Source organism: Micropterus dolomieu, linkage group LG07 (genome assembly GCF_021292245.1).
Source record: "Micropterus dolomieu isolate WLL.071019.BEF.003 ecotype Adirondacks linkage group LG07, ASM2129224v1, whole genome shotgun sequence".
NCBI lineage: Eukaryota > Metazoa > Chordata > Actinopteri > Centrarchiformes > Centrarchidae > Micropterus > Micropterus dolomieu.
In genome coordinates, this window is record NC_060156.1 from 25,423,150 (window position 1) to 25,451,100 (window position 27,951).

Below are 27,951 nucleotides of genomic sequence, written 5' to 3' on the forward strand. Positions count from 1 at the left end.
ATGCTACTTAATACATCCATAATAATAATCCAATAATATAAGACATATTAGTAAAAAACTGTTTGCTGGGTGAAGGCCTTTTCCTAATAATACTTCTGTACCCAAGAGTCCAGTAGAGAAACGCAGTATTCTTTAAACCATTGTCTCACCGTTTGTTCACTCATCAAAGATTTCCTCTCAGACTGAATGTGACTGTTTAATGTCATCAGTGACTCACAGCTGTTGTTGGATGTATTTTGTCCTCAAATGATCTATAAAGATTAAAAGAATCAGATTTCTGCCTTTATCAGGCTTCTCTAACAGACAGTATGTGTGTAACACATTGTGATCATATCACATACGAGTAAATAAATAACAGAAGTGTACAGAGTTCAAAGGTCTAATTAGAAACACAGAAAGAGCGCAAGGACTGCTAGAATCTGTTGCTATTTGTTTATGTCAGTTAAGAAAACAAGGGACAAAATTCATTTTCAACCTCCTGTTTATTTGGTAAAATGTTTTCTCCATCAAAATGCCGACAGCTAACAAACAGCGACGGTGACATACAGTAGAGATAGACATAGGGCAGACTACAGAGGTTGGAGATATTGATTTGTCAACCTCTTTCATCCAATCAGGTCCTGGACAACACAGGGGACGGTCTGTCCTTCACCCTCTGTGGGCTCAGAGTCCCCTACCATACTGACCCTGAGGGGGAACAGAAGGCTCATATCACAGACATGGAGTTTACAAATCCGATAACTTGATTAACTGTCCTCTTGGTTACATACAGTAGCTTTACCCTACCTTGTAATACGCCCCTGAAGCTGTGTGATGACTTTGCTGTTGTGATATGTTGTATCTGATTTGTTTGCCGCTCTGTAAACTGTGATTCGATGATTTAATGTGCAAGTAGAGCCACAACGCGCTGCCAGGGCTCTGCTGTATCTGAGCCTCTGATGTCACTCAATACCGCTAATCTGTCCCAGGATGAGAACTGGATCACACTGGTCAGGACAGTAGGGCCACCTCTGCCTCGGAGGGGAGGAGGGAGGGGACCAAGCAAAAGTGGGGGGAGGGCCTGAGATAGTTCTACATGGGGGCGAGCAGATGGTTCACATCACATTCACATCATTGGATAACTCAAGATGGTTGTATGACTGCAGAGTTAGCCATGTGAGGGATAAAAATACTGTGAATTGACATTAGATCTATTACACGTGGGTTTAATTACATTGAACAACCACTTTGTCTGACATCCTCGTTTGTTTAGTTTTCCGGCTCTTCTGAATTATTAAATCCCAATTTAAATATAGAAGAGGTTTCCCAGTCATAATACTACATGGATGTTGACGTGAGCACTAATTACAAGATGGTAATTACGATAACTTGATATGACATGAAGAATGCAGCAGTTGAAGAAAAGATTGACACCACTTTCCCAGTCTGTATGTTAGGTATGGGACTAGAACCAAGAGGTGATTAGCTTAGCCTGGCATGCACCTGTAAAGCTCACCAATTAACACACTGTGGCCCCATCCACACTACTGCGTTTTCGTTTTAAAACGGAGACCTTTTGCTACGTTTGCACCTCCTGTCCAGACTAAGACGGAGAAAACCAACACCTAAAAAGGAGATGTTTGAAAACGCTGCCGACCCTGTTTTTTGGTTTAAAACTCCGGGATAGTGAAAAGGAGAATGTTAGAAACGATGACGCAGACGCTCATGTTTCTCTCTCCGAATGGGTCTTGTAAGTCATGCAAAGTAGAAACAGGATGCAACTGACAGAGTTATTGACTTTTTTTTATTAATATTTTGTACAGTGCAAATCACACTAATAGACTACACTTGTACTGTGTACGTTGCCGTATTTACTTTGCAACAACTCCCAGTCTGTTTTCCGCCGCCACATCTGCTTTTAACTCCCGTGTTACATTCAGTAACAGTCCTAGATCGTAGTCCTAACTACGGAAAAGGCCATCTGCTTCATGTTTATACCGGCACGCGCATCCCCAGTGTACGTGAATGGCCACTATATGTGCGTTTTAAGCCATTTTAATATAGACGGAGATCAACTCTGATACGCAGCTAAAACGCTGGTGTGGACAGAGATCGTATTCATTTTAAAACTGCATTTTTAAACAAACATGGAGTAGTGTGGATGGAGCCTGTATCTCCATCCATTCATTATCTAAAACAACTTATCCTTTGCAGGATCGCTGGAGGGCTATACCCTGGATAGGTCGCCAGTTCATCACAGGGCTGACACATAGAGACAAACAGGCATTCACGCTCACATTCCCACCTAAGGGCAATTTAAAATTTAAAGTTAACCTATTAACTGTGGGAGGAAGTCAGAGTACCTGGAGAAAACCCACGCTGACACACAATATCACCAGAATAGCAGGGAACAACAGGGAAACCTCCTGTTATTCCAGTTATTCTTAAATATTCATATTCTTACATTATTCGAAGATGGTTACCAAAACTGCTAAACAGACACGAACAAACTCTTTTTAAAATAGCAGAACTGGCTGTATTAGTGTTAATATTGGACTTTATTTTGACGTAATTGCGTGATGGTGGCTTTGGAGCCACGTTGTCAGGATTACAAGTTTCCCAAATCTCAAATTTTCCCCACAGTTCACAATTTCCCTAAATGTCAAATTTCCCATTTGGCTGCTAGTAGTTACATTTTGAACAATATGACTTGAATGTGACAACATCACTTCCCGGAGTCTTACTGTCACATTGAGGTTGGCAGGCAACCAGCAAAAACAGTGCACAGAGTGACGTTTTGAGTGGACGGATTATTGTTTGTCAAGAAATAGGTACACCATGTAACTCCCCACAAGTCATCCTGTTTGTGTACAGATTAAAGAAACAACATACAACGGGTTAATGAATGAGCTTTAGAGTTGTTGGCAACCTTAACAGAGCCAGGCTAGCAGTTTACCCCCTACGTCCAGTCTTTATGGTACGCTGAGCTAATCACCGCCTGGCTCCAGCTCTGACATAATAGTGGTATCGATCTTCTCGTCTAACTCCCAGCAAAAAACTGAATTAACATGTTTCCCAGAATGTCAAACTATTCCTTGCAGGAAAAAATCCACCAGGCTGGTTGAGGTGATAAAAACTTAATAGCTCCTGGTAACATAGCTTGATATATTTAAGCATCCAAGGGTGGATTCTTACTTTAATTTTACTGAACCTACATGTGCCTTGTAAATGCTTTGACCACCAGAATACAATACAGTATAAGGCTGGTGATATTCTGAGTTTTTCTAATTGTGAACAAATCCCATGAAAAGACCAAAACCAGCAATTAATCTATCTCACTAAACAAGAATTGCCTGTGTAGCTAAATCCTCATACAGACTAATTCTCTGTGCCACAGACAAACCTTTTGTACAAAACTAATTAAAAACACTTCAGTGAGCCACGCCCTTATACAGGGGTCCTCCATTACAATGAACATGGGCAACATTTTTTTTTTAAATTCACTCCCACATGAATACCCCCCTGCTTCCAGATATGATCAATAGAGCACCAAATGTGTATTAATCCATAGCTGAAAATAGTCTCTAAAAAATTTAATTTTAAAGTAATGTTTCCTAAAAACTATAGTGTCCAGCTTTTTAGTAAATTATTGGGCCTTTAAAGAAAAAAAATGAAATATATGTGACCTGTTTTAAAGATTTAAGAACTGAGTGCCACAGACAGGGTACCGAGAGGGTCAGTCACAAATTGTTGGTTTTAGTCTTTTTTAAAATGGGATTTGTTTCCTTTAAGGCCAACTTGCTTCCCGGACTAACTTAACCTGCACATAAAGATAGACATAGACATCACCTCCCATGTTTGATAAAAAAGGTCAGTTCAGTAGCAGTAAATTACATCAGCCCATTACCATGATGGTGACTGACTGAAGGTCAGCATGACACAAAAACTTCAAAGCCGGGCTGCGAAATACTGATAAAATCATCTTTTTTGTCTAAATGCCGTGGGCCAGCTGTTGACAGTCGAGGATAAAGCAGTTCCTTTTTGGTCATTTTTAGGGCATATGTTATTGAAAATGTTTCTACAAATAATCATCGTTTTTATGATTTGATGATTTCTAGTTTTCTCTGTCTTCTGTGTGAGCTCTGTGCAAAGCTGAGAGCACAGAGCGGGTCCATTTATTTGTTAAGGCAATTGATTACTTCAAAGAACTTGAATAGACAAGAGTTGTGACACATATTTCAAATTGACTCAGACAGTCTCTGTGTGGGCTTTCACGTTGCTGCCCTTAGATCCGACAATAAATCACAAATGGATGTTGTAATCGTAGAAACTTCATCTGGGAATTCTACTTTCTTTTTTTTTTATGTTACAAGACAGCTTCTTCCCGGTCTTTTCTTGCACATGATTATAAACATGCTGCCAACGAAAAAAAAGAAAAGAAAACCACAACAAATAAATATATCAGATAAATGGAATTTTTTAAGAAAAGAAACAAGTTTGAATAGTCTGGTCCACACTCTCCTTTTTTGTTCATTCTCCTTTTGTTTCAGCAGGCATGCGGTGATGTAAGTTAACTTCAGATAAAATATTATAAACAAATATATACACTTAATATAGCTGTCTAAAACCATCCTTTCAATAAATGTAAAGTTACTGTAAACATGCACTCTTTTCCACTGAGTTCTCTTGGCACCCAGGCTCCATTGTGGTCAACTACAAATGTGGAAGAAATGATAATAATGTGCTGTATTTTTTATCTTGTGACATTCCCACAGTGTTGTTGAAGTATTACGGTTGTGTTAAATATCTTTCAATAGGTGTATATTTAAAGATAAATCATTTAGATGGATGAAAGTGACGCATAAATAACCTGAACTCCATCCCAGTTGATGTTAATGTTGTTAAGAAGAACCTAAAATCACATATCCACAGTGTGAGGATCCACTGGACATCCTGTCTGTTTTCATGGGGACTGGGTGCGAAGAGTAATGCCTCAGTGTATTTTAAAGGGAAACAGGGTGTAAAGGCATCAAAGCCTGACCCTAAAGTGGAGCTCAGTTTGTATCGTCAGAACATCTGACCAGTCTTCCTCTGCCCTGCACTGTTAACACATTTCAGCAGGGCGCAGGACAGTTTTCCACTAACATACAGACTATGGATAATTTGAGTTTACCATTTTGAAGACATCACTGTATAGTATTAGTTAGGTTGATTTCCTAAGCATGATGGCTCATTCTGGTAGGGTAAGTGTGTGTGATAAAATAATCTCAACTCATGGTTCATGTGTTCCCTTTACCTACAACCTTTTTTTGAAGCTCATATCAATGTTTGACGAAATATATCATCATCGAAATTCAATGATGATATATTGGTTGATATTCTTTTGAGTTTTTTTTTTTTTTTTTTTACATAAACATTAACACAAGGAAAATGATATGTTCTGAACGGGACCTTCTACACATCTAAATGTGACTGAATATGAACTATATTATTTAGCCCCCTCAGGATGAAAAATGATACGATATGATATTTGATTTTTTACAATACTTAGGGAGTTTGCAGGTATGAACAAATACCTGCAAAACTATTGACATTCCCATCCGCTTCAGCTGTAATTTGTGTTTAGAGCTAATTAGCAAACATTAACATGCTAACACGCACACACTAAGATGGAAAACGTGGTAAACAACATGTTAACATTACAATATGAGCATGCTGTCATTAGCATTTCGCTCAAAGCACAGCTGGATTAGTACAGCCTCATAAAGCCACTTTGTTTGCACCTGAAACACACAGGGTCTTTGAAATTTCTGTACTACTGTTTCTTGTCTGTCAACATATAGCTACACCAATACGATATCTCTGCAACAAGCTTTATTATTGATCTAGCTCTACTTGACCCAGCTCCATTTGCAGTCGAGGACCATGTGTAAGGCTCTGTAAAGCAAGTATATGAACCATGAGATTATTTTGTCACACATTCTGTAATTGTGATGAAATTTTTGTTCCTGTTTCTTCTGCAAGCAAGGAAGAAGCCACGTCAGAGAGAGAAGACGATACACTAAACTCAAATATAAAATTAGACAAAGTGGAAAACTGCCTTGAGAGAGTGACTGTAGAAGCTCTGTACGGTGAAGAATACTGATCTGAACCCCTCTAAGCTAAGAATTCCACATTAATAACAATGATATATTAAAAACACATTCTTGTGTACAGTATATGTGAGCTACACCTACTTTCCAGAAATATACATATACTCTTTCTGCACATACTATGTAATAGAATTTGGTATATTGTGGGGACAGTAATATGTATACATTCTTTATAAACACTGAACTAAGATCCCCTGTGAACAGTTTCTGAATGATATATATCCATCTTCAACACTGCTATTTTGTCTGTTTCCTCCACTGCCATCGCATCATTATTTGGTGTAGTGAAACAAATCGGGAATGCATTAAAACCACCCAGCACATTGCTGCAGGGGCAAGCTCTGGGGTTTGCACTCTGACAGCACACTTGACATTGTGATTTGATGTTTGACACTGTAATTAGGCGTAGGGTTTCACTGGAGGAGAGATAGACCTTCCTTGAAATAGAGGCATAAATTTAGTTCCCCTGTCACTGCTCTGGTAAATAAAAACCATGGGGGCCCCGCTGTGATACCCTTGAAGGGTTTTATTTCCATCCTTGAACCAGTAGAAGTGTCCTATGGCATACGGTGCACAGGAGCCGATTCGATTTGGATGGAATTCACGCAACTGGACAGGACATTTCCTCTGCTGGAAGTCTCTAAATATGTAGGCCAGTGATGCTATGGGGCTAAAATCTCTCCACGTTTCCACCCACTCCAGGCCACTGTTACGCCCCACTGCCATCAACCCACAAACAAAATAAGTCAATAATGGATGAGGCTTTTCCACTCCTCTCCTATCCTCGCGCTGTCAGTCTGTGGGGAGTCCCCGGAGCGAGCGCTCTTACAAGCAACCGCCGTTTCATTATTCATACAGGTGTTTTAAAGAAGAGGACGATCTTACTCTATTTACTCACTAGCCTTGTAAACAACCACGATCACTGTAACCTCATTCTCTTTCTCTCTTTCTGTAGTGTGTTGTAGCTTCTTCTTTCTCTACTGGCTAACCATACAACCTGCTTTTTAATCCCCCATCCTCTAACTATCACTCACTTTACTTTATTTAAGGACAGTGAGGGAATCCCAGTAGCCAAAGTTGTGTTTAGCGGGCAGTGCAGTACTGGCATATAGCTGAGTGTTTTTGGGTAGAGTGCGGCTTGGACTGAGAGACTTGGCTGCTGCAAGTGGCTCAGACCAAACCCATGGCTGTGATGGAGGTTTGGAGACAAGACTAGAGGGTGATGGTTACACAGGAATAGGTCGGTACAGTATACGGAGAGTCTTTCATTTCGGTTGCCATCGCTGCAGGTTCGTTTGGGAATAAATTGTGTGCAGGCATTCTGACTTCATGAATGTTCCACTTGTCAATGTGATCCTGTTAATGAACCTCCCACGTTCAAACTCCAAGCTGGGAACAGTGTCCCAGTCGTCTGATGGAGCTGCCTATACAGCGGGTGGCGTGTGTGTGTGTGTATGTGCAAATATGTACTGTTTATGTGTGTGGTTTTTGACTTTGTTTGTGCATGCACGTGTCCTAGTCGCGGCTCCGGTTGCGTTTTTTGAAGAAAAAGAACGGTGTCTTCTGAGGCGGGCCCAGTAAAATGGGGACCTGGTTCTTGTGTGTGATCCTGATCTGCAAGATTCAGATAGAGAAGGACATAAGAGAAGTATTAGGTTGGAACAGCAATCTGATCTCAATATCTTTTCAGACAAATTTAAAAGGTTGACGGTCTTCACTTCCTGGCTCTTTACAACAAACTGTTACAAATCACTCACTGCGGCCTTGCAAATAACTCACATAACACAACAAAAAGCTTTCTATCTTCCACCCACATCAAGGTCCACTATGATAAAATGAAAAAATGGTTGAAAAACTGTGGGTATGAATAGATAATAGCTGAATAGCATGTAGCCAGTCTGTGATATCTGATGGCATGAGTGGTGTGCAGAGGAGGAAGACGGACAAAAGAGCAAGGAAATGAACCAAGATAGGACAAAAGCTGAGTAACACTCATCTTGGTCAGGCATACAGCTGACGTTATCAGCTGTCAAGAATAAGTGGCTGTCCACTGGCATCCAGGGGACGCTTAGAAGACCCTAAATCCTCATCCAGACTGACACAGTGACGTGGGTCTAGCCTGGTGTTGTGCTTACATGTGAGCCTGACTATATTCAGATGGCATCAATTCACCAGTCAAGAGCCCACTTTTGCAGCCGGTGTCTGTCTTCCAAGTCCTGAGACTTTGCCTGCCACTAGATTAACAATACACCAGACCCCTGACCCTAACAACAGATGAACCCACAAAATGGTGGCCCTTGGTTACTTTTTTTTGGCTGAGACTTAGGCCATGAGGTTCTTGCCTGCAAGCTCAGACCTCGCTCCAGGATGGGGCCCTGGTTACCCTCATGTGAGCAAGGTCATTTCTTTCTGAAGATGGCAATCCTTAGTGTCTTCAAATCACTCTTAGCTCAGCCCTGCATTAAAACAACACAGGGGTCTGCGTTGGCGGGGGCAAGTTGTTTAAGTTCCTGAGACAATGACATACGATCCAGGCAGCCCAGTTGGAGTAGACAGATTAATGCATTCAAAGGCTTATCAGACCCCCAAAACACAGCACAGTGGTTTATAATGTGGTCTTAGCTTCGGCCCTGGGAAACACTGCTCCCAAGGCTTCAGGGGCACACAAACCACTTCACTATGATGAGCCTGTGTTCAGTCCAACATTAGCACTGCAATGGCAGAGCAGAGGTGCCACGCTCTGGCAGAAAACGCAGGATCGTCCAGCCAAAAGTTTAATCTGGCTCGACTTTTGCCTCAACGCAATGTGATATCATCCAGCAACGCATTACTGTGGCCAATGAAATACGTGCAAGTGCACCCTCCCGGTAAATTACTTTTGAATCAGAACAGACATTTCTCCTGTTTACCTGGTTGTCATCAAGATAGAGGATAAAATGATTGCTGCTGTGATGCCCTTCCAGTGCTGAAAAATATTTCCTCACAGCATTATAAAGCATTCTGCAGTGTTTTGGTGTCTGATTAGGCTTCATAGTCATGCATCAATTTCTAAAACTGGATTTCCTGGATTGTACTTCATCATCTTACCTGAAGCAATAATACAGCCCTTTGTGTTTTTTTTGCTTTGTGTTTGGTCCTAACACACAGTAAAGGGCCACTCAAAGAAAGATGTGTGATAAAAGTGAAAGTGAAATATTGATTGTCAACTCAAAACACTGGATACAAAATTATTTCTTGACAATTCATTTGATTTTCTGACTGACTCTTGTGATTGTTCTGGATTTTGAGTTGCTCATATGTACAAAGACAATTTCAAAAGTACAGTATGATAAACAGGTCAGTTTCCTTTCCCCCAATTACTGGTTAAATGAATCTGACCAGTGACTCCCAATCAATCTTGCCGGTAAAAACAGAGTACTGAAATGAAAGTTATTCACGTGGTTTTACAATACAGAAATCCTAACAAATGGTTGTCTCTGTGACAAAATACAGGGTTCTCTTGGGTTTAAAGGGGCATTCTACAAAATGAGAATCATTTTCTTAGAACAATTTTGCAACATGGGGGCAGTGATTCTGATTTAACTCTTACCGTGCAGGGGGGCTGCATCCAGGGCTCTCCATCTATCTGCATGGGCAGCCGACGGGACGTCCTGTGAAGAGAGAGCAGAAGGATAAGGAAGATGGGGGGAGGGGGCAGAGAGAAAGACAGAGAGAGAGAGAGAGAGAGAGAGAGGACAGGGTGGGGTTGGAGGTTGTGAAGGTCAGATCACACACACCTCTCATGCCTGTTCACACTATCCCAGGACAGGGTCAAACACTGCACCCTTTGTTCCCATGAGACCCATTCCCAGACAGGCCCCCACTCTTTAAACTCACAGACCCTCTGTATACACACACACGCACATACACACGTACACAGACACACACTCAAAGTTGGTTTAAGACTTTCATGCAAGCCTCTCCGGGCTAGAGAACCTCAGTATGGGAGAATGAGTGTGATGAATGCTCTTTTAACTCTGGTCTAGGAAAATATTAGGGGCCGTTTGCTGAACAAGTGAGAGAACAACTTGTAAATCTCACTTATTTGGTACAGTAACTGGCTCACTGCAGATGTTGCAAGAGCAAAAAAAACATCTGAACTAAAACCACTTTGAATAAAAAAAAACATGTGTCTGCACACTTAGATGTGTTTGATGGAACTTTATAGTACATTAAAAGTATAGTTGTGTCAAAATGTTTTAGTAACTAAAAGTTATATATATAGTAAATAACTAAAACTCAATAATAATAATAATAATAATAAACTAAATAATGTTCAATACGTGTCGCAACATAACATATGTGACTCACTAAAATAACTCACTAAAATTTGCTCCAAATTCTGGAAGTCCCAAAACACAACTATTAAGTTGTTTATTTTAAGTTATGGACAAGAAGGACTGACTCTGATGTGCTCAGTGAGATCATTTCACCGGAGAGACTAAACAGTCTGCTCCACTTGCAATGAAAGGGTGCTGTTGCAGAGTGGCGTGGCTGAAAAACTATCTTTGACCAAGCTGCATATGGTTCAAAAGGGACTGTGCGTGTGCATCAGTTGATACAACACCGGGTGTCTGCAAAGACCGACGTGTTCACATGTGTTTGTCTGTCTGCACAGTTGTAAACAGTCTGTGTGGACTCTCATGGATATGGGAAAATTATAAAAAGTTACATAACCCATGCCATTGCAGCCATGCAGACGTGTAAAACGTAATTTGTGCTTTACTTACATATATTACTAATTGGTGCTAGATAATATCTACCACAGTTGACAGCAGCAGACAACATGAGCTAAAAGTGAGACACCTTCAACCTGAACGCTCTTTACTAATACACAGGATAAGAAATTCATTAGCATCAGAGCCTTGTAAGTATAGATATCTAGCAAACTAGGAACCAAATCCAAAAACACTCAAGCCCCAACACTACAGACAGATCATTTTTCATCTTGTGATTGTGAGTCAGTCCTTGGCTCCAGTGGCTCACTTAGTAAAGCATGTCGTTGAAATATATAATTTATTAGGTACAGGCACGTTATTGTTTGGATACTGCAGGGATTTTAGCCTTCAAATGTACAAAACACTCTAAAGGAATACATTTTTGATCATGCATGTATGGAACAGCGATGGATTCATTTTGTGTAGAAAGTACAGTTTCCAGTTGGTTGACCAGACGGAAGATAAAAGGAGGGGAGGGGAGTGACACAAGACAGATGAAGAGAAGGATGGAGAATGAAGATCAGAAGGTGGCAGGAGGGAGGAGGGAGGAGGATGGCTGAATGTGGGGAAAAAAATGGAGGAAGCAGCTGAGAGACAGGAGGTTCTGACCTGATGGTGACGTTGGCACACTGAGCCAGTCTGCGTCCTGCACTCTTCAGTCCAGTGTAGATCTGCCCCATCTCTATTGCCCCTTCAAGGCCAACAACCTCCAATAGCTGATCACTGAGATCTGGGTGGAGAGGGTGACAGAGAGGGTGTAGAGAAAGACAGAGAAACATGTAGAGATGTTATGGAGTTCCATTATAGGAGCTTTGCTTGACCAAACTCAAGAAGAGAGGTGTTGAGAGTCTGAAGCTGACAGACTGAGGCATTAATAGACACTTCGAGTTCTGCTTGCACTTTTGAGTCCTGTAGCTGTGTTTGTGTGTGCTTAATTCTAATTTGTACTTTTTAAGGCATCAGTTTGCTCATCAAACAGGATCTGAAACCCCAAAATCACAAACACACAGAAACACACACAAATCGACCAGATGTGTTACATTTACATTTACTCATTTGGCAGATGCTTTTATCCAAAGCAACTTACATTTGAGGAACAACATACAAGCATCAAATACAGATCTACAACTGACAATACATACTAGTAAGAGCAGCAATAAATACTAGTAAGATCTCACAGTACATATCACATCAATGGGGTAAATACCTAGGGAAGGAAGTAAGAGTTAACAAAAAAGTGCAATCAATACAAAAAAGTGCAATCAATACAAGATAATTGTAAGGGACTAGAAGAAGAAGAGAACAGGAAGTGCATGTTAGAGGTGTTGTAAGAGGAAGTGTTCTCGGAAGAGATGAGTTTTCAAGACCTTCTTGAAGCAAGCTGGAAGACCTGCTAGGAGGGCATTGCAATAGTCGAGGCGAGAGATAACCATGGCCTGTACCAGAAGTTGGGTGGCGTACTGAGTGAGGTAGGGCCTGATTTTCCTTATGCTGTATAGAGCAAAGCGGCATGACCGAGAGACAGTAGCAACATGGTCTGAAATGGACAGCTGGTCATCAATCATGACACCAAAGGTTCTCACCACCCTGGTTGGAGTGATGGTTGAGGAGTCAATTTGTAGTTTGATGTTATGGTGGACAGATTGCTTGGCTGGAATGACCAAGAGTTCAGTCTTAGAGAGGTTTAGTTGAAGGTGGCAAGCCTTCATCAATGCAGATATGTCCGAGAGACAGTCCGTGATCCGCGCCGAGACGGTGGGGTCGTCTGGTGGGAAGGATAGGTAGAGTTGCGTATCGTCTGCGTAGCAGTGGTAAGAGAAGCTGTGCGAGCAAATGATCAGCCCCAGTGAGGTGGTGTAAATTGAGAAGAGAAGGGGCCCTAGCACTGAGCCTTGGGGCACCCCTGCGGAGAGGCAGTGGGAGGAGGATAATTGTCCTTGCCAAAAAACATTGTAGGAACGCCCCGAGAGGTAGGATTCGAACCACAGAAGTGCTTTACTCGAGATGCCCATTGCTGAGAGAGCGGATAGCAGGATCCTGTGGTTGACTGTGTCAAAGGCAGCTGATAGGTCAAGCAGGATAAGAAACGAAGATTGGGCTGCAGCTTTAGCTGACCTTTGGGCTTCTGTTACAGACAGAACAGCCGTTTCAGTAGAGTGGGCACTCTTAAAACCAGACTGATATGGATCTAGGAGGTCATTCCGTGAGAGGAATTCTGAGACCTGTTTGAATACTGCCTGTTCAATAGTTTTGGATAAAAATGATAGAAGAGACACCGGCTATGGGTCAGGAGTTCTGATACTTCGCTCTCTGTGAGAGGAGTAAACGAGGAGAGTGAAGAACCATTGACCTGGGAGGGCAGAGGAAAAGATGTAGTACTGCTACACTGGTTGAGTTTGAGTGTTTTAGGGAATTGGCTAGTTATAGCCGCAACTTTGCCTGTGAAGAAGACATCAAAGGTATCAGCCGACAAGTTTGTGGGTGGTGGAGGTAGAGGAGGATTTAGTAGCGCTTTAATAGAGGAAAATAATTTCCTTGAGTCAGTGGCACTGCTAATTCTGTTCTTATAGAACGCAGTTTTGGCAGCACTGATGCTTGTTGAGAAGGAGGAGAGGAGCAGTTGGTAGCCCTTAAGGTTGGTGTGGTCTTTGGTTTTTCACCATTTTCTTTCAGCGTCTCTGAGATCAGTATGGAGCCCATGGATGGTATCAGTTAGCCACGGGTGGGACTGGTTCGGGCGAGCAGGCTTGGTGAATAGAGGACACAGGCTACCCACGTACAAGCTTAGTGTAGAGCACAGAGATTGTGTGGCATCCTTGACCTCAAGTGAGGAAAATGTGTTGAGGGAAGGTAGAGTGGAAGCTACCACTGAGTCCGAGTGAGTGGGAGACAGGTTGCGGAGGTTGCTGCGGTGTGAGACAAACAGTGTTGGAACAATGGGCTGTTCCTGTAGGCATACCGTGAACTGAATGAAATAGTGGTCTGACACATGTAGAGGTGTGACTGTTAGGCACTTGGCACAGTTTCGGACAAGAACGAGGTCAAGCACCTTGGCAGCTTTGTGGGTCGGGGGGCTGAGAACCCATGTTAGATCAAAGGACTGTGTTAGAAGAGACTGTCTGAAAGTGTGAACCCTCATCATCTTGGATGGCTGGCTATTCACCCAGACTTCAAATGTGGCCATTCGGAACAGCTATAAACACTTTTGCATTTAGGTATGGTCGGAGGCCACTGTGAACAAACATTTCAAGCTTAACCTAGCCTCCTCGTAATCTTCTTTTAATTTCCCTTTGTGTTCTCTCTCTGGTTGAAATCTGATCATTTGATATTTCACTTACAACACACTAGCTCATAAACAATGATACTATTGAGAAATGATGTGTTTGTATGGCCCCAGCAACTTCACGGGTTTTTATAAATGAAATATTAGAGAGAAATCTGAGAAATATTCCATCTTCACAGCCAGTGTGATAATATGTGACGTGCTACATCAGAATCAAATCTCATACCCTCTCAAACAACTGTGTTGGTGGCAACTCATCTACACTAATTAACTGTGGTTATGTACAGATCACAACTCCAAACATGGTAACAGAAACCAAGCTGCCCGAGCTGGACAGGCCGACAAATACTTTATTTTGATAGTTATTATTTGATTTCTGTATGCTTTTCTTGTTAGCTTAGTTTAGTTTTTATCAGTGTATTGATTTCTACATCTTTTCATTAGACTTGTTCAGTTTATTGGAGATTGTTGAAAAATGTGGTGTGATGCTACAAACAAAACCCAGAACTGAATCAGATATCTGCCTCTGTAACGCATTCTCCATGGCTAATCATGCAGGTTAGTGCGGAGCTCTGAGAGTTGATTAACTTTGTTCAGGCAGGCAGGCTGGTGCCAGCTGAACACCTAAACATATTCTAGTCTTCTCCCCTGCACTCGAAAAGCACAGTTTCCCCTGACTGCCTTTCTGTCTTTCTTCAGTGCTGAATGATACCTTAAAATGTCAAAGAAATACTAAAGTATATTCCTCTGAAAGTTCCTCTGCATTAAATCTGCAACCATCCAAACTGTGTATGCTGTCTTGCAATTACATGTTCCTAATGTCAATGCCAGACACAAAAGGCAAAAAGAATTAAAGAACAGAAAATAAAAATACATAAATATGTACTTGATTTAATGGCTTTAGCAGAGTTTGCAGCAGGAGAGAAAAGTTTGTGAAAGGCACTGAGGGAAACCAGTCAAACCATTCCCTGAGGTTCTCAATCTTCCATCCAGCCCAGACAAGCTACGACTGGCAGCTCTGCATGTTGTGACAGGAGCCACAGGCTGCAGGTCTGTCTGTCTGTTACAGTGTAAACAATGTTAATAATTTCCCAACATCGTCAGACCTCGCTGACCCTGTTGGCTTTGTTTCAAACGACAAACAGGAAACTGTGGTGTGTTTGTGCTTTGCACTGGAAGGGAAATGTGTTCTGCAAAAGCCTGATGCAACACAGGGGTCGTGGCTTTGCACGTTTTGGAGGAATTTAAGATAAAAGTTGTGTATACATAGCGACATAAGCACAGAGAACATTTAAATGTGTTTTTTCTTATCCTGTGCTTATTCCTGTAATCAACTCCCTTATCATATCATGTTGTTACCAACAGTTAAAGATGAAATATTATATTATATATTATATAATATATAGAACAATTAATCTCTTGATTAACTGCAGCTGGGTAACACAAGTTTGAACATGGTGGATTTTCAATTCGTGTTGGTTCACGTGTATGAAAGCATGTGTGTGGACCAGGATGTGTGGCATTTGGAAAGTGCTGCCATTTCAAAGATGATCAAGGTTTATCTGGGAATGAGTTTGTTGCTGCTGAGTCACAGGCACTCTTTAATATTTCAGATGACTATTCAAGAGAAAATGTCAGAGCAGAGCAAGGAACAACATTTAAAAACCCTTCAAAGTGTACTTCAGTTTTGTCTCTCCTCTTAAGAATTAAATGCTTGTGGCACATGCATTAGTACAGAAGGGCTTGTGAGGAAAATAAATATGCTGCATCAATAGAAAAAGGCGAAGAAAACTCTTTTTAAAATGCTGAAATTATAGATTGATATATATTAACAGAGGGTTTTAAATTAACTGTGAGTCTGCAGCATTGTTTGTTGGATTGAAAGGCTTTGATAAATAATAAATATTATTATTATTATTTACACATCCAGCAGTTACAGAAAAGCATGATCATTCATTTGGAGTCATGTTTGTGTCCACCTGATGAATGTAACTCTTTTAGCTCTGTTTGGCAGATGTCTAGCAAATATCTGGCACTTTAACTGCTAAATGTTCCTCTTTCTTCACCAGCTAGCTGCTAAGTTAGTGTGTCTGTCTGTCATTTGGTGGTGGGCAGGTACAGTGGGTTTATCAGAGCGGGTTGAAAGCCAGCCTGCAAACCTGGATGATGAGATTTGGTGAGAGGGACTCCAGACACTAAAGCTGAAAACGAAAACAGTGAGCTGAAACATGCTAAAATGCTCTATAAGTTTGCCATTTACATTCCATATAGTAATTTCACGAAATTGTTTATAGACACAAAGTGCCGCTTTAACGGTTTGTTTTCCAAAATCAAGGTCTAAATGCTATTTCAAAGATTTCACCACATTGCCATGGATAAACCTTGATAATGAAACTCCCCCCCCCCCCCCCCAAACCAGTCAAATCTTTGAGTTTTACTGGGTCTAAACACTGAAGTCAGCCTACAAAATGTAGTTTTTACTTGAACTCGAATAAACTCTCCCCAGTTTCCTGAAACCCCCCAGATTCCAAGAAGAAATATTTGGAAATTATCTACATGGTCACCTACATGGTATAGCTTCACTCCTGATCACACGTACATTATACTGCGTGCAGAAATGACGCCTCATCTGTAGACTGCGTGCAAATGCACAGACACCCACACATGTTCACCATATGTATCTCTCTGTCTCTGCAGAGCTTTCCAGGAAATAATTATAATAGGATAGGGCACGCATTAAGTAAAAACTGAACAGTTGGAGACTAAGAGATCAGGAAAGGGGGGCTAGTGACATAATGGATACACATGACAGATGGGAATTAAAAGGAAGGCTGGATGTAACGATGGATGCAGTCTGTCATTTTCTGCAGTTGAAAAAAAGAGAGTGTGTGCACGGTCTTCTACTGCCAGGTTTGAAAAAAGAGGAAGTGAAAAAATTCAGTCGGGTGTTGACGTGTTCTATTTTAGGATATTAAAACAGTGCTATTCATATATCCTTTTCCTGTTGTACTATTAAACATAAATCCCCCTCCTTTGCACACCCACCCATACACCTCTACTTCCTCCAAATACCAAAAATGGGCATGCCATCCTGCCCGTGTCCCAGTGTGAGAGCCTGATGGCAGAATAGCCCACTGTGCTGGTTCTCACCTCACTGATGATTCCCGCCTCATCAGATCTCTGCGCTTTTGACTCGCAGGCAACCAGCACTGTTACTTCTCAGTAAGGTAGAGCTAAGAATAGAATAGAACAGCCTCTTACATAACACAGCCACGGTGCATTCTGGGATGGGATGGCATAGCTTTGCCAAGCAGCGGGCAGCAAGAATCGTTACTGTTGTGCTGCACTATTTGTCTCTGCTGTGCAGGCAATCTGAAGTCATTTTAAAATTATTTTAAAAACCACGCTTTATATAGGGGAGTTGTGAGAATATTTCTAAATACATTGTAACAGAATAGCTTCTAACTGTTAAACTGATATTGAAATATAGTTTTTTCATGATTAAAACATGAATATGTATGAGTATGAAACAAAAACTACATAGAGATAGGGTGAAGAAAATATAAACTAAAAGGTAAGGGTGGTTATATTCTATATTCACATTATTCCATTGCTCAGTACTTCCTCAGGACTCTTTCTGTGGCTCTCAACCCCGAGGCCATTCTTTTTTTACTGATGATGTAAATCCAGTCCATCTTAAAATTCAATTGTTTTTGTTGTCTGCTACAGCATAAATATGCTCTGTAAGTCATGTGACCTGAGTTCTCCTTTGAGAAAAAAATCTTAAACCCAAAGGGAAAAATCTATATTTCACATTTTTGGGTTTCTCTATGGTGCCCCCTAGTTTCGCATTCATTTAATGGAATACCATTAGGTAACCGTCTACGTCAACATGTCCTCAAACCTAAACCACAATATTTGTCAGTGCCTCGAGAAACTACATCTATGAGTGTTTTCTAAAAGACATATATGTCATTTATATAACGTTGGAAAGTACCAGTCCAGCAACAGGGCGTACCGGACCTTAACCACGTTACATGAGTCATGTGACACACGTGGTTAACATTGTAAAATAGTCGCAGTTTGGTTAGGTTTTATAGGAATAAGCCATATGAGGCTTTTGCTACACAGACAATGCTTGTTAGCCGGATCCATTTATGGTTGTTTTGTCATGAGATTTGTTGACATTAAGAAAAACAGAACATCACCAAGTTCTTTAAGTTTTAAATTAATGATAATTTTTTTATAATAACCCTTCAATTAGAAACTGAAAGATGCATTATAAATCCCCCAGAGGAATAGCCGCAGCTTTAATTGCGCATCAGATAGAGGTGTTGGGCTATAATTATAAGCAGGCATATTTGTGTATCCTTCCTCCGCCTACTACCCCGACCAGCCTGTTATTGTCTCAGGGTGGCCAGAGTCATGGCAGATGGTCTAGAGGAACTGCAGCTCACCTCGCCAGCCCCAACAGAGGTAAAGGTACGGGGGAGAGCACTTGGCAATTTGACAGAGAACACAATGTTACTATGATATAGTACAGAAATACACCACACACACTGCCAATTTCACTGCTATTTTTCTGTCACACTGTTATGGAGAAGCAAATCATCATGAGAATTTTCCAGATAGGAGAAAAACATCCATGGGAACAAACCACAGTTCTGTTCTGTTTTTAAAGACGCTTCAAGAAATCTTTTCCATTCACATCCTGTTTGAAAGTGATTGGCCTCTTTAAGGATCAGTCATTCGGCATTCATTAACTTAAATGTATCATTGGAAGGTCATCCACTCTCCTGCCATCCACTGAGAGCAAAGTCAGCTGCTTCACAGAGGAACTATTTCCAGCTACGCAGACCGGTGGGGGTGAATCAAAGTAAATATAGTCTGCTGTTTGTGTTGCGTGAGAAGAAAACAATATGCAGTCTCTGGATGTGATCGGCCTAATATAGCCTTCTATTGTGGTGTGTCACAGTTTGACCATTTGCTGGGGAGGGCGGGCAGGGGCTTGTGGGCTGTGTGTGGGTGCAGGGAAGGAGGAGCAAGAGATGACAAGGTGAGGGGAGCAGGGAAAGAAAACAAATGAGTCATGAAGTGAGACGCAATGGGAACCTGGACAGACCATACCTGAAATAGCAGGTTTCTTAAAAATAACACCCAAGTACAGCAACTTATTAAAATAAGTGTAATCTATTATTCATTACAGATTTAAATTACTACAGTAATTGCTCATCGGAAGAAGAAATCAACCACGTCAAAGGTGCTTTCCAGCAACACCAATGCTACAACACCCACACTGCATATGTGCAGGGGTATTTTAACAAACACACAGTCCACAGTTTGGAGGTATACTGACCATCAACAGCTACCTTAACCCGCTGTGACTGCTAGGCCAGTAAAAAATTTCAGTAAGACGTGTGAGAGGTTACATTTGATATTCATTTATTACTTTCCAGTCAACACACTTGTTTGCTGTCTTACCAGGAGTCTGATGGAGGGTTGATATCTGTTTCAAGTATGTGTATTTAGTGGACAGACTTGTGTGGGACGTGTTAGCTTTGCACAGGGTCTGGAGATGTGGCTAAAAGAGGAGGAATATAAACCCCTCCGACAACTCCAAAGTTGTCTTTTGACATGTTCTTATCTGGCTAGCTAGCCACTGGTCAGCTATATTCAGGAATCAGTTAGTTGTTGTTCAGTGAGTTGGATGATTTGTGAACACAGTGGCTTCAATGTGAGGACAGGACATTTGGAGAGCTGTGTGCATTCAGCAGGGCCTAAGCTAGCAGTTGGTGGCCATCTACAGTCAAATCATCTAGGCTGTCTGCTCATTAAACCACAATGTTTTTATGTCTCAATATGTCTCAAGGAACTGAGTCGGTGATGGAAATTAAGATAACAAAGCATGTATCTATCACTCCTGCTGCGGAGTAATCAGTAATGTAACTATTTTTAAAGACTAATAATTGCGAATGAGTAAGTGATTACATTTTTTAAGTAATTTGCCTAGCTGTGTGTTGTTCTCATCTCCAAGAGTCATGTCCTCATAGTGAAGCTTTGAGATTCACAAACAAAAGGAGAACAGCTCTTAAATGTAAGCTTGCCAGTGGCTAGATAGTGAGTGTATGTCACTCTGTAAAAATGTAATGCTACCGTGTCACATACTATATTATCTGTCTATTATTACTATAACATTACTATTAATGCTGTTTCTGGTCAAGGTGGATCTAATTTTAACTACCACACTTTACATAAGTTACTATTTGGTAGTTCAAACCTTAACAATATGTCATTTTAGATATATGTATATACTGTTTATATAAATACATATTATATTCTCTGTGTAACTTTCTAATCTGAAAAGTGACTAAATCTGTCAGATATATGTAGTGGAGTAAAAGTACAATATTTCCTTGTGAAATGTAGTGTAGAAAGCTATTATGCCTTATGCTGTACAAGTACATCAGAATTGTACAGTACTTGAGTACTTGAGTACTTAGTACTAATTTACTTTCCACCACTGCCAGTAAGAAAACAAGCCAACATTGCACTAGCACTTAAGAAACTGAGTGTTATTGGGAATAGTAACTGTGATGTAATTACTGAATTGAAATTTTAAAAAATCACATTATTGTAACGTGTTACTGAGTACTGCCGCTCAACACAGTGTACAGCACACTCACAATTCCCACGGTTCGATCTGTGTGCTACATCCACTTTGTTCATGTGAATCCTTTCCAGCTCAATCCACAGCAGGAAGCTAAGGAAATCTGATCTGGGAGCAGAGAGGAAATAAGCGAGGGGGGAGATGGAGCAGAGATAAAAGTTGAGGAGGAGCATGAGGATGGGATGGGCTGACACCGGGGCCTTCGTACGTGAATCCTGTTCCTGTCAGCAGCTCCAGCCCTCACTGTGGTTTCAACGGCTCCTCTGACTGTTATCTGTCTTCATCCAGCTGACATGAATGGACTTTTAACCCCACTTTATTTAAAACTTCAGACAGGTTGAACTTTTCTTTTTCACCACAGCACATTTGGAAACCTTAAGCTTAATGTCCAGACTTTCTTTGTCCCATTTACTGATTCTAATTTACACCTTAACCTGTGACACAAGGTCCCCACAACTGTATATAAAGTCAATGCAAAGGTGTGAGTGGATGCAAACAGGTGTGAATTTGCATTGGGCAGTGTAAACTGAGGCAAAGGCGAGTTGAAAATGTCTCATCTGTCATTTCTGTACATGCAGGAGAAAAACCAGAGCAGACACACAGTGACTCAGAGGGCTGAAGTTTCATCACTGAGGTCAGAAGTGCCCAGGGCGTCTTTCACTCACTCTGGGTAACCTTGGCTGATTGCATTATATGCAGCAAATGGATTTAAAAGCTTTAGTTTATTGCGCCAGAGAAAGCAACTGCCATAAACAATTAGTTGTATGATAAACACGCAGGCACGCATACACACTGAGAGAGTCACGCTAGCGCATTCATGCTTTAAGGCACGCAGAAACTGAGGCACATTAATGCATACTTTGCATGGAGACACACGGTTTCTCTCTGAAACTGGAACACTCGTCTTTGAGTCCTGTTTCCAAATAGCATTAGCGGGCACATTTAATAAGGCTTAAATCAAGATACTTTGTTCTTTACGTGATACTTAAGAAAAAGAAATGTTGAAGCCAAGATATCAGTCACAGCTACACAAATTTCAGTGTCTGTGTCCGTGACAATAGATTTGTCACGAACTGTCCGTTGCGCTAATCAGTTGCCCTGTGTCTCACCTGGTTGCCCATTGATGGCAGCATTACCCAGCAACATTGCTCTAAAAGTAGCCCCGTGTATCCTCAGCTTTAGTTGCTATAAACTGCAATGCAGTCCAATAAAAATGCAGTGTAAATACTGTGTCAGAGAAGCGATGATTCGACTCTATGCTGGTTTTGGGGGGCTTCATTGTAGTTTGTGGTGTAGTTTTTCAAATATGTTTGCTCTTGCTAATATTTTAATGCTTGTTTTTTCGAAAAAACAGACCAAAACCCCAAATCATTACATTTGCAATGAAATGCCATGGGCTGTTTTAGTTCTTTTTACTCTCTTTGTGTTTTAGAAGGTACTTAGTTTTGTGGCTTTTAGTTACTTTTATTCAGTTTATGTTGAAAATATACTTTGTTGTATTGTAAAGCAGTTTGTAACTGTTTATATCGTTATCTCAAAGTTAAATCAACTCCTGCTGTCATCAACAACAAGTAAAATGTACACATTTCACAAATGTTGTAATAGCATATGGAAAATCCTTTCAAGTGAGGACAGTTTGTAGGTTTTCACTTCTTTAAGAGGCTACTTTGGGATTATGGCTGAGATTTAGGTCAAGAACAGTTGACAACAGTTGTAAAGATTTACAACACGAATGGAGTCAATGGCTGTATTTTAAAAGTATTTTATTTCCCGAGCATTATGTTTCTGTGCACTGTTTTTATCATTAATGTACGGGCATGTTCTTAAAGTTAGATCGTACAGAATTGGGAGGACGCTGACCTCGAAATCAACGTTTCCTCCATTTTGTTTTAAGTTCTTTTACATAGCTGACTGGAGCAGGAAACATGTGCTTCTGTTTTACAAAGGAATCAAAACAAGATTGATTGGTTGTCGCTCCTATGTGTCAGAGGACATACAAGTTGATTTAACTTGAAAGTAAGTTAACTCAACTTGAAGATTGCCTTTGTTTCTACTTACAAATTAAAGTTAATAAAGTTGACATAACTACAATGTTCTAGTTGTCTCAACATTGTCTTTTTTTGACTTGTTTCATCGTCATACTGTGAGTTAAAAAAAGATATTTTACTTTATTAATGCAAGAAAAACCTCTCTTAACTAGTTAAACCAACATACATTTCAGCATTTTTTTCCAGCTCACAGTTCCAAGTTAAAACAACACTACTGACCATTTTAACCCTCTCCAATGCTGGCACTAGTCCTTTCTTGTTTACCACAAGTGTCTATATTTTGGTTGGAATTTGAATATATAGCTTATCTGCAGTGTATAATCAGTAGGGATGAGCGAGTACACCACTATCTGTTATTACAGATTATTTTACAAAACCTCAGAACTGAGCTTCAGAGCAATGTTTCTGACTTCCAATTATAGCAAGAGAATAATTTAAAAAAAAAGGTTCCTATAATTATAGTTTATTAGAAAACAGATATTGACCCATTTTACTCTGATGACACTCGTCAAGTACATTTTCTGTACTGAATGCTCGCTTCAACCAAGTACTTGCTCAACCCTAATGATTAGTTGGTTATGTCCATGTTTCAACTTTGCAATGGTTTAAAGAAGACAGTTTCTCTCAAACTGAAAAGATGCAGCAACTAGGCTTTTTGTTTCCACGCACACCTGCATTTTTTCCACTGATAACTAACATACCCAAGTTCAATCAACACCTACATATCTGACAAGTCTCAAATAGTCAACACAATAAATTTAATGCACGTTTAACTTTCGAAAACTCATACAGTCCCGTTCAAAATCCAAAACTTGTCAGAGCTCTTTGAGTTAAAAAGAAGGAGTAAGTGGACATAACTTAATGGGGCTGTAATGATTTACAGTGCAGTGTTGAACATCTTTAAACTATTCCATGTCAAACTACTAGGAGCCTTTATAGCCTCTGAGAAATGGTGAGCGCCACCAGCATGTGATCTGAGATTCAACAAAGAGAACTTCGTACTCTATAGCTTCTTTTAGTATGTCTTCTACCTGTGTCTTCCTTTTCTCCTGTCTTTTGCTTTTCCTCTGCTCCACTCTTTACGTCAGTATAGCCCTGAGATCTCCATGGAAACAAGGTTTAGTTCAGTCAGCGGTGATGTGCACAGTGAAGTGAGAGAGACAGAAGTGGGATGAATTAAGAAAACCTTGGTGAAAGCATAGAGTGGGTTATTTTCTAATGTTTGTGGATATCAGACGCAGGCTCAAGCACCAGGAAATAACTCATCCTGGAGATTACTCTATCCATATTATAAAAATGTATACTGGTCTGGCACTAAAGACTGATAAATGAATACATAAATAATCAGCCTTTATACATTACATAGTGGCCTTTACAGTAATTTATTTTCATTTTCTGATTTTTTTCCTAGATGTGAACCTTTTAAGTCAAACTACTGGCAAGCGTTTAGATGAAAAACAACCCCACAAATATAAATCTCTTCTTCAAGGAAAGCTAGAGAAAGTGCACATGAGTTGGCTAGTAAAGCAAAACTAAAAAGAAACTTTGTTCCGGTCTGAATTTCTTTGAAGTTACATTATTTACAAAATATAAGAGGTACACCAGCCATTTAGTACTGAACTTCCATAAACTTGGTGGCTTTAAAGAAAAAACTCAAAGCTGGGTCTTTCCCAAATGCAACCATTGTTTTGTTAGATCCTACTGGTCTGTTAAATGCCTGTCTCTTTCAAACTCCATACACCTGTCTAACAGAGACTTTCTATTAAAAACATGTAGCTCCCTGAACAAAATGCAACAATATACAACAACAACAATATATAACAACTGTGTATTCTGAATTTACATCTACAATTTGAAAGATGCGTCTGTTAAAGAGCACTACATCCAGCAATTACAACTAAAATATTAAAGGCTGCAGACAGCATCCTGTTACTCGTGCTCGCACTCAGTAAATTACAATCATATTTAGAATAATATATCTAGGGATGGGGATCAATACCTGGTTCTAAAAGGACCCCGTTCCAAACTTTCTCAAAACCCGAAAATCAATAAGATCCGAGCTTATCGATACTGCTATCGAGACTACTGGGTCCTATAATGTAACATTATGTCTTGAGATTCAAATCTGGTTTAACTTGAAACGCCATGAAAAAGAAAAGTCATGTTTATTCATTGATGGCACCGAAATGTGGTATTAAACAGGCCCGGGACTGTTTATCATCAGGCTGCAGCCTCCGCTGCCCTCTGTTGGCTCCACACACACACAGCGGCCAGCAGAGAGAGACGCCGCTCCGTCGTGGTGGAGACGGTGAAGTTAAGTTAGCTCCAAACAACTCGAGTTGCCGACAGCTAAGCTTGTTTCTGTAAGTACATGCAATAAAACCTTTGCGAGTAAAAAGACAATACTTTACCAAGACACCTGTGTGGAGAGTAAACACGTAGAAAGGGTTCATTTAAACTGCTCTGTCCTCAGTCTGTCATCCTGTATGTTTTATACAAGCACAGCTAACGTTAGCTCGGCATTAGCCAAATCTTACAAACAAGCTAAATTGAAAGCTGTCTGTCTGTTGCATAGCCTGGCTTGTAGTCTTAAAATTTGGCACATTGTTGTAAACTCAGCTGCTGGCTGAGACAAACTGGCCGCCCCTCCTTCTACCAGGTAACGTTACCTCCAGGCATTGAGAAGATGCTGACTGATGTCTTGTTCTGAACATCCCTAGTTTGAAAATAAGCAGATGGATAGCAGTATGGAAACATCCATAACGCGTCATGTGAACAAAAATAGAATAAGCAACAGCATACCAACACTGGTGAATATTCTGATGGGTGAAAAATTAAAGGAAAAACAACATTAAGTGTCTCAGTAAGGAGGCAGGCCACCACGAGCCTCGAGAACAGCATCAGGGCTCCTTGCCAAGTCTGTGGAACTCTACTGAAGGGATGAGCTACATTCATACATTTATATATACAACCTTTATTCAATCAGGTCATCTCATTGAGATCAAGAGAGACCTGAGTACAACTGATCTGGTCTAATGGAGATGGTGGTGGACAGCACTGACATACACTTTGGTCCAAAATCTCCCATGGGTATCAAACTGAGTTGAGATGTAGTGACCATAGAGGCTGTAGAATTTTATTCACATCATTTTCATACCCACCAAACATGTTTCTCCACTTGTTTAAGGTTTTTCCTTTACTTCGTTTCTGCATTAAATGGACATCTGATGACATAAACAATAATCAGACATTATTGGAAATTCAAACGTAGCTACAGATGGTAATGAGGTGATCTTGGAAACTGTAACAGTAAAATGGTTGCTCTCTGCATTGATTATCAAGAACACTTAATTATTTCCAAAGGTCACACTTGGAGCTACAGCACTTGACCCCATTAATGTGTTGTCTTCTTTCTTGTTCAAGGTAATTTCATGGCATTCATCTAAAACAGATGCTTGGTGATAGTCCATGTCCTTAAAAACCAGTTCTGTCAGCACCTCCTGTCCCTAGGGACAGAGGATGCTAATTGTTAGAGGCCAGTGGAGACAGATAGCCAGCACTAAACATCAGACTATTCTTATAATCTACACAACTCTATTTACCTGGTGACCATCATGAGTTTCTTAATTTGTGATTTCATGGAATAGGATTTGTGCACCTGCATGAAGAATGAAGAATTTCAGAAGATGTAGCTTTTGTGTTTGTGGGAGAGAAAATTAACTCTACAAGTATGCAACTCCCAAAGCATTTTTCTCTTTACTAAAATCTATTATTTTCTACAACTACAAATTCCACTGTCACAGGTGCTCAGTTGTTTTGCTCCAATAATACCTTCATATATCCCCAGCTGATTGTCACTGATTGACACAACGGAAATGGCCCCAGCAAGAAAACTCAGAAGACGTTGTTTTTTTCTCCATTCAGTGACATGCTGCTTTGACCAATAAAGTCAACATTCTACATGCTTGATCATTTATCTGTGATCAATTTAGCTTCAAGGTGACAGTAGACAATACCCTCACTCCCTACTTTAAATAGAATTCCTATGTTTAATGTAATACCTTTAAATGTAATGCCTAGTGGTACCCTACCCGCCTGGTTGGGTCCCTGGTTAAAATTACAGTTCAGTCTGACTTTTTCTGTAACACTTTACCTCTTTGGGCAGCATCCCTGCATGAAAAAACAAAGCACCGTTCATTTGAATGGAGCCAGTCTGACGGTGCAGCTTGGTGCCATGTTCAGCCAAAATATTGAACAAGGCTCAACTTTTGCTGCAATGCAAAATGATGTCATTCAGCTAAGTGCTGCATTGGCCCATTAAATATATGCAAGCACATCATCATGACAACATATAAATTAGTTAAAGCCATGATAATGTCCCATAATTGTAAAATCCCGTGTTAAAGTATTGTAAACCACTATGAAGTGTTTTGACATCTGATAAGCCTTTAGATCAATCTGTTACAACAGCTCCCTGGATCATATATTTTATATATATATATATATATATATATATACACACACACACACATACAGACATACATACATACATACATATTTCATTGTATCACTGGTGCCTTAAACAACACATCCCCACCAACAGAGCCCCCTGCACTGTTTAAATGCAGAGCTATTTTTCGGTCTGTAGGTTGCACTTCTCATAATTCTAAGGCAGTCACAAATGGACAGTGCTTCAGGATAACATGCTAAAAAGGTTTGGAAACAAAGAGAATTAGAGCTATATAGCTCTAATTAGAGCAGGGTTTTATTTGTTTTATTCAATAAAAGCCTATTATTTTGTTATCATTATTTATGACCTTAGAAGAGACAACCACTAATTCAGCGGGATGTTTTTTCTTTTACATGAAACTCTTCTTGTAAACAGGTAACACGTAGTTGAATTTGTTTTTTTTTTTTACACTTTCCTGGGAAGGTGCTTTCTCATTCATATCCTTGGACTCACCTTGCACGCAAAATTTGAGCTCTTTAGCATCTGTGACAGTGCTGGCTGGCATCCTGTCAGGAACCTTCTTGCTCATGCGGTTGTAGTTCCTCCTTTTCTTCG

General features: G+C 40.4%; 1 protein-coding gene across 1 annotated transcript in view; it reads right to left on the reverse strand.

Moving 5' to 3' along the window:
* Positions 1-463: 463 nt before the first annotated feature.
* The window catches only part of LOC123973380 (diacylglycerol kinase beta), a 119,937-nt gene continuing 92,449 nt past the window's right edge, over positions 464-27,951 (reverse strand). Inside the window, exons 24-26 of the mRNA XM_046053345.1 lie at positions 11,498-11,618; positions 9,721-9,781; positions 464-7,745 (exon numbers count right to left, since the gene is read on the reverse strand). Coding sequence (XP_045909301.1) covers positions 7,647-7,745; positions 9,721-9,781; positions 11,498-11,618 — 281 coding nt within the window. The 3' untranslated portion in view covers positions 464-7,646. The remainder of the gene's footprint in view (positions 7,746-9,720; positions 9,782-11,497; positions 11,619-27,951) is intronic.